This window comes from Pogona vitticeps, chromosome 2, assembly GCF_051106095.1.
Source record: "Pogona vitticeps strain Pit_001003342236 chromosome 2, PviZW2.1, whole genome shotgun sequence".
Taxonomy (NCBI): Eukaryota; Metazoa; Chordata; class Lepidosauria; order Squamata; family Agamidae; genus Pogona; species Pogona vitticeps.
Window position 1 is genome coordinate 176,718,000 of NC_135784.1, and position 6,939 is coordinate 176,724,938.

The 6,939-nt window shown below is 47.4% G+C and overlaps 1 protein-coding gene across 5 annotated transcripts; it reads right to left on the bottom strand.

Annotated features, from left to right (window-relative positions):
- Positions 1-422: 422 nt before the first annotated feature.
- Positions 423-6,715, bottom strand: PQBP1 (polyglutamine binding protein 1). 5 transcript variants are annotated; one of them, XM_020814297.3, is made up of 7 exons: positions 6,604-6,715; positions 4,759-4,884; positions 4,270-4,381; positions 3,513-3,622; positions 2,128-2,238; positions 1,317-1,377; positions 423-643 (listed from the first exon to the last, which is right to left on the bottom strand). In XM_020814297.3, exons 2-7 carry the CDS (start codon positions 4,823-4,825, stop codon positions 487-489), a joined length of 618 nt encoding a protein of 205 aa, XP_020669956.3. In that variant the 5' UTR covers positions 4,826-4,884; positions 6,604-6,715; the 3' UTR covers positions 423-486. The 5 variants fall into 5 exon arrangements, with proteins under 5 accessions (XP_020669956.3, XP_020669954.3, XP_020669955.3 ...); XM_020814295.3 differs by lacking the exon at positions 6,604-6,715 and adding an exon at positions 6,404-6,560; XM_020814296.3 differs by lacking the exon at positions 6,604-6,715 and adding an exon at positions 6,390-6,521.
- Positions 6,716-6,939: the final 224 nt, after the last annotated feature.

Below are 6,939 nucleotides of genomic sequence, written 5' to 3' on the forward strand. Positions count from 1 at the left end.
ATGTTCATGTACCCCCCTCTTCAGCCAGTAATGAGTGGTTATTGGCACCAACTAAAGTCACTCAGAAGGGACGTGGTGATGCTGCAGATTAAACCGCAGAAGCCTCTGTGCTGCAAGGTCAGAATACTAGCAGTCGTAAGATCGAATCCACGCCACAGAGTGAGCTCCCATCTCTTGTCCCAGCTCCTGCCAACCTAGCAGTTCGAAAGCATGTTAAAAATGCAAGTAGATAAACAGGTACCACTACAGTGGGAAAGTAACGGCGTTCCGTGTCTAGTCGTGCTGGCCACATGACCACAGAAACTGTCTTCGGACAAATGCTGGCTCTATGCCTTGGAGACGGGGATGAGCACTGCACCCTTGAGTCGGACATGACTGGACTAAATGTCAAGAGGAACCTTTACCTAAAGTCACTCAGAACATATTTTTATATAGATTTATTAACAAATAAGTAAGAGAAAAAGGATGGGGTGAGGGACAGACATCTCAGTCCTGCTGCTTGGCCCGGGAAGCTTCAGCATTTGCACGCAAGACAGCGCCGGGGCTTGGATATGGTCGCTGCTGGAACAGGGGGCCAGCTGCTGTGGTATCTGCCCCAGTCTTGGCTTCATTTCGCTTGGGCAGTCCAGTGGACCAGGTCCCCCTTAAGACAGGAAAAGAAAGTTAGAAACAACTTGCTCCCCCAGCCCTGCAACAGATCTCCCACATTGCCTGGTGCCCATTCTTGTTTTGGACCTCTTTGGCCCAAGCTTCTGCTTGATTCCTTGCTGAATGACAACATACCCAGGGCCCTGACTTCTTGCTGGTCCTGCAAAGCAACTTGGATTACCATTAGACTTCCAAGATTCTGTACAGTGTCCCAAGACACCACTCAGGGGCATATACAGTACAGTTTTATAAAATATGATTTCTGGGCTACAACAGGCTCCAAAGATCTTGTGCTTTAAAAAGTTTCTAGACCCTGTTAGTTCTAAAGCTACTCCTGAAAGGGCACTGAAAATGCTGAGATCTAGAAAGGACAAGACAGACTCACTGTTGAGTCTGACAAAACAGCAACAATATGCACATGTGAGATGCCCTATTCCAAGACAAACTAGTAGGCTATTTAACCCAGCACTGCCTGTTTAAGGCCAATGAGGAAGAATAGTCTGCCAAGCAGAAATACACTAACCTGAGGTTCTGGAATATGTCAGGTGCATGCAGCCTAGCAATGAACTGCAAGCATCCCTCCACACCTGTTCATTTCTCTGCTACAGCACAAAAACTGAAGCTACAAGTGCTGAGCTGTTCCATTCTCCCATTTTGAGCATACTCACCGGGGAGCATCTGAATAAGCACTGGGGTCCATGGGGTCAAGTTCTTCATCCTTTCGGTTTGCTGTGGAGGACAAGATGGCAAGAGATATGGGATCATCCCTCTAATTCCTTCACTTCCTACAGCAGAGGTAGGAATGCACTGCCATTTAGGTCTGCAGGTGTGGATCTGTGGAACAACTAGAAGTCTGCCTGGCGAATTCTGGGAGTTGGAATTTAAAAACACACGTGCACACACAAACACCAACCGAACCCGAACGACACATTTCTAACTGGAACCATGTAACATTCGGGCATTTTTGTAGCTCTGATTAGGCCTCCTGGAAACCATGATCCTTAATTTTAGTAATAACTGAGGGGAAAAATACGTAAAGCAAATATTTTGCTTGTTTTCAATGGCTTGCAGTAGATTGCTGTTCCTCTTGAATTTCAGTGGTAAATGCCCTTGAAATCAAATATAATGCTTGTTTTAAATTGCATCCTCTCCTCCACTGCTGCTGTATTTGGCAGGGGGAGTTGCAGCCCACAAGAGGTTGTATGGGAAACAATCAGCTCCTAGACCCACTGCCCGTTCCTACCTCATAAGGCTTCTACGACCAAAAGGAGCTCAGAAGTCCTGCCTCAAAAGAAGAGGGAAGAAACATGGGACATTTTTCATCAGCCCAACCAAGGCCGAGGGGACCCACCGTCCAACTGGATCGGGCAGACCACACTTTCACCTCCTGGCCTCAACCATGTGGCACATCCAAGAAAGAGGCTCCCAGGTTCTGAATCAGTCAAGAAGAGGCCACAGGAGAAAGGCAGCTGGACTTACATTTCTTGCTTTTGGGATACGGGGCCAGTTCCTCCCGTCGGTGATAACGGCGTTCCTTCACTTCTTCCCGCTCCACTTTCTCATGGGGGCGCTCAGTTTTTTCCTCAGCATCTAGAGTAGATGTATGCAGATTATGTTCATGTGTGTCAAATCCTGACCTTCAATATCCCCTCATTCCCACAGACTTGAAGCAGAGGGGCAGGAGCCTTTTTTGGGAAAAATGAAGGGAAGTTCCACACGGACATCTGCTGGTGGCCTTGGGAACTCCCCAACACAGAGGCAGAGAGTTACCTGCCATGAACTGGAAAGCTTTTAAAAGTGGATTAAGCCAGAAAGTGTCATGTTACCAGATATAAACCATGTCTCAGTCTCATCGTGAGAGTCCTCATGATAGAAACCCAGATGAGCAACAGTGGATGTTGTTACTCTACAAATCCCCCGTCTCCTTGTTAGGCAAATCTCAGTTCTGTTCTGTCCCTCTTGCACATAACATTCTGCCATACTGACTGCAAAAAGACTGTGTGGCCCTTCGACAATAAGTCCCCACCATCCTTAGCACGGCCAGTGGGGAAGGATGACAGACACTGTAGTTCAACAGCTAAAGGCTGACAGATTTGCCCATTGGAGACAACAGCATAGATCCCGTTCAATCTTTCCGTACATGGAACTCAAACCGTGGAGCCAGGTTGTGATGCCAGTTGTGTGGCTGGTCATGCATGGTCAGCACTTGGTCAAATCTCCAGTATATACACTGGGCTATGCATTTCAGCCTCCAGGTCCTGGTCCTGTAGCAGCCAGCAATCAGAAATCACTTACTTCCCCAAAGTCTTGCAAAAGAAAGAACTAGCCAAAAGATGGTTCTAAATGCAAGGATGGCAAGGAGGTGCGAATACACAACTAGGTCTCTGTTCTTCCACCCCCACGTACAACCTTGCCTTCCTCTTGAATTCCACCACCTCTTCAAACTGGAAATACATAATTCACTCTCTAGGGACCAATGCAGGTAATGAAGACTCCAACCACCAAAAGACAGCTCAGTTACAGAAGAGCTGAGAAGATGTGTGTCCCTCTCGATCAGTAGTTTCCAACCTTAAGTCCCCAGATGTTCCTGGACTAAAACTCCCAGAAGTTTTCACCATTAGCTGTGCTGGCCAGTATTTCTGGGAGTTGTAGTCCAAGAACACTTGGGGACCCATGGTTGGGAACCACCGCTCTAGACATTGGCAGACACCAACTCCAAGCAACCCCAAACACCCTGCCAGTGAATGAAAAGGAAGCCCTTCTGTCCCTTCCGAAAGATCCCAATCTTGCTTTCTTATCCTTGTTCCCAGCTGCTCAATGACAATCCACTTAAACTAACACAAGCAAAACACAGGCAACCTCACCTAAATTATTCTTCAGTTTCTTGGCTGCTTTGGTCACTACAGAGTTGGGATCGTTGGGTGAGAGCCATGAAACCAGATCGGTCTCTATGTTCCAGTAGTAAGGGAGGCCGCTAGGAAGAGAAGGATTTATTTATTTGAGTCCATACCATAGTCATTGCCAATATTTCCAGACCAAGAGCTCTTGGTAAGGAACCTTCCTTCCCTTGCAACTAATGTTTCCTCTAATTTTCCGAAGTGCTGGGGGGGGCAGGCTCACCCCATGCATGTGTGATTTTGGCCACAACCAGAAGCAAATGGGTAGCAACACTGGCTCAGCTGCACAGCCCTGATGCAACACTGTGCAGCTTAGAGGGAATGCTGCTTGCAACGTATGTGTATCCTGTTATAGATTTAATTCAAATTGGGGTTTTGTCTGCTTTTTTGTTTAATATCTTCGTTATTGGTTACTGTTGAATTTTGGTTTGTGTTGTGGATTTTAGTGCAAGCCACCCAGAGTAATGGCCTGGCCACCACTAGATGGATGGGGTAAAATCTGAATGAAATAACATAAATAAAAAATAAAACATATGTACTCTAAGCTTGAAAAAAACTAATACAGTAGTCCAAAACAGTTACTCCTACACATTCTGGTGGTGCCTTCCCATTGTTGAGCACTGGCACCAACCTTTGAAGCATAAATGGGAAGCATTCTGATTCAAAAACAATGACATGCAAGAGTGGGGAAACACCAAACTCTGGCTATTCTCCTCGTTCTTACCAGATGGGGTCAACAACTTTGTACCAGTTTGGTGGCAGGTTCTCAATCCTCGTGGCTTCATAATCAATATGATCATCATCATAATCTTCAGCAATGATTTCCTCCTCTGGCTCTAATGGAGAAGGCAACAAGGAAGGAGGTCAGGCTAGAAAAAGAGTTGGCAACTTAGGGCAACCTCCTGATAGGCAGAGAAGTCCCCAATCTGACCAAAAAGCTAAAGAAGCTGGCACTGGCTTGCTCTCATCCTTCAGCAGCTCTGAAATACAGACGACATTCTTGCTTTCAAATGTGGAATGGAGGCAGGAAATCTGTCGCTCTCCAGCTGGCAATAAGGGACTCTAATCAACCTTGGCAGAGCAAGTGGGAACTAGAGTTCAACATCTGGAGAACCACTGGGTCTCTCCTCCCACTGGTTTGCCCCTCCCTGCCTTGCCAAAGTCCTGCCCATACAACTCTTCTCTTGCACGCAAAGGATAGGTCTATACTTACCAGGCTCTACATGCTTCAGCAGGCCTCGCCTAGCCAGGCGGGATTGCAGGGCCACCGGGAGTGGCATTGGGGACAATCCAATCAGGGGCAAACAGACAAATCTCTCTTCAGCACCCTCTCCTGTTCCTGAGCAATCAGAAGAAATAGCACACATATTACACATTGTTCTTGTCACCAGCTTCAAGTACTGTCATTTGCTTTCCCATTTTACAAACATAACTCGTACACTTCCCAGCCATACTTTTCACACTCCTTCTCCTTTCTTTCGACTATGCACCTCTCTTCGGATCCATGTGAAGCCTTTAATGGCATTTTCTCGCCCACAACCTTCCAACCCTCTGGGTTTGGTGGCAAGGGCTGCCTCATGTGCTGAGCTCCTTGACTCAGTCCACGTCCTCTAATAGGAACCTCTGTGAGGAAAGGAAAGGAAACACCAGCAGTCTGGGCCAGCAGCAGAGGGGAACACATGAAGAAGAAAGCTGTCTGCACAAATGGATTCAGGGCTTGTCTGTGCCTGTTAGCTCACAAGCTCCCTTCTTGCAGATAAGCCATGTAATTTTTCCTGTTCTCATTTTTACGACCATCTCCCCCACCCCAACATTGGCAGACCAAACCTTCTTCTGTTGACAGATCACCTCCGCAAAGACTCACTTCTCGGGGGGGGGGCTGTTTTCCACTCCAACCTCTCCTCTGTCTTATCCAAAAAAACGATATCATAAGCTCAAGAAGGAGGCCCTGGGTCTTCTCCTGCAACCTTTAGTTAGGATGAAGAATCCTTGATTTGGATTTCGACTTCCAGAAAGCCCAGGTGGTCTCGGATTCGGAAAGGGACTGTTAAGAGCTGGAGTTTCTGCAGCATCAGGTGTGCCAAACGTTTCTCATCCCACCCTAAGCAATCTTTGAGAAAGCCTACTACTGTACAACTATTACCTATTTAGCAAGGGATCTGACTCATTTTATTGAAATTGTGCTGGGTTCAGTATTGCTTTTGTGTTGTGTGTCGTTTCGGAGCACTTTGGAGAGAAGAACCACATAGAAATGAAAATGATAAATAAATAATTTACCAGTTTCATGATTGATTTTTTTAAAAAATGGTTTCCTTATTGTTGTTCTTCCGCTAGTGCGGTCAGTCCTCGTTAAGGAAGGCCAGGTATAAACTGAGTGCACCCACGCAATACAAGTTTTTAAACAGTGCTGAATGTGGCAGGCTGGGAGAGGGGTTCTACCCAATTTCCTCCTCGCAGCATCAATGGGACATCTCTAACAGGTCCTTTAGGAATAATAACCTCTCAGGTCTGTTGCTCATCAAGGGGCTACTTTCAGGTTAGGGACTGAACACCGTGGCGTGGGGAATCCCGTGACAAAACACTCCTCCATCCTGTGGGGGGGAGGAAACTAAGCTGCTTGCATAAAGACATCTAGTCTATTAGCGAGCGGCAAAGAGATCTAAGGCAGCTTCCAAGTCATGCTACCTTTCTAAGGGCAGGGATTTAGCTATTTACTTATTGATGCTGGAAAGCTGCTTACACGAAAGCACAATCCCAACCCTCTCCTTCTGATCCCGGCCCAGGACTCCCAACTTCTCATGGCCCTCAAACGGCCGCCCGCAACTCCCCCTTTCTCCCTCTCACCGTTTCAGGCATACCTGCAGAAGCCCCCACCTCACGTTCACATCACCCGAGTCGACGCAATTTGTTTGGCCCTAAAAAGCCACCGTCCCCGCGTGACTGGCCAGCTACACGTGATCCGCTTCGGCCAGCCAATCCACAATCGCATCTTCCTACTCGGCCTCTTTCGACCTTCTTCCTTCTCGCGGCATTTGACAGTTAGATAAGAAAAACTCACCAATCCCATGAAAGGAATCACATGAGGGAACCGCCTCCACCAATGCCCTCTCGGCTTATCAGGGACGAGCTTCCTTTTCTCTAGGGAGGTGAAGAAAACAGCGCCCCCTATAAAGTAGCCCTTGAACGCCCGCCTTCCCTTATCCCTTGATTGGTCAATGTATAGGCACCCCGAGATATATATAAATAGAGAGAGTGATAAATGGGCGCCTAAAAATCTCTATCGGCACTTCCGACCGGTGCAAACGGAACACTCCCCCCACCCACTCCCTAGATGTCACGATAGCATAGAGAGGCCTTCCGCGACAGGGATGCTGAAGGGAACTATGCATCTAGT

What these genes read in the sequence shown, in the direction of transcription:
- PQBP1 (XM_020814297.3), bottom strand. Translation starts at nt 4,825, where the DNA reads ATGCCACTCCCGGTGGCCCTGCAATCCCGCCTGGCTAGGCGAGGCCTG. An exon ending in AAAGTTGTTGACCCCATCTG is followed by an intron (nt 3,623 to 4,269) that starts GTAAGAACGAGG and finishes TTCTCTTCCTAG; the next exon opens with CGGCCTCCCTTACTACTGGA. An exon ending in GCTTATTCAGATGCTCCCCG is followed by an intron (nt 644 to 1,316) that starts GTGAGTATGCTC and finishes TCCTGTCTTAAG; the next exon opens with GGGGACCTGGTCCACTGGAC.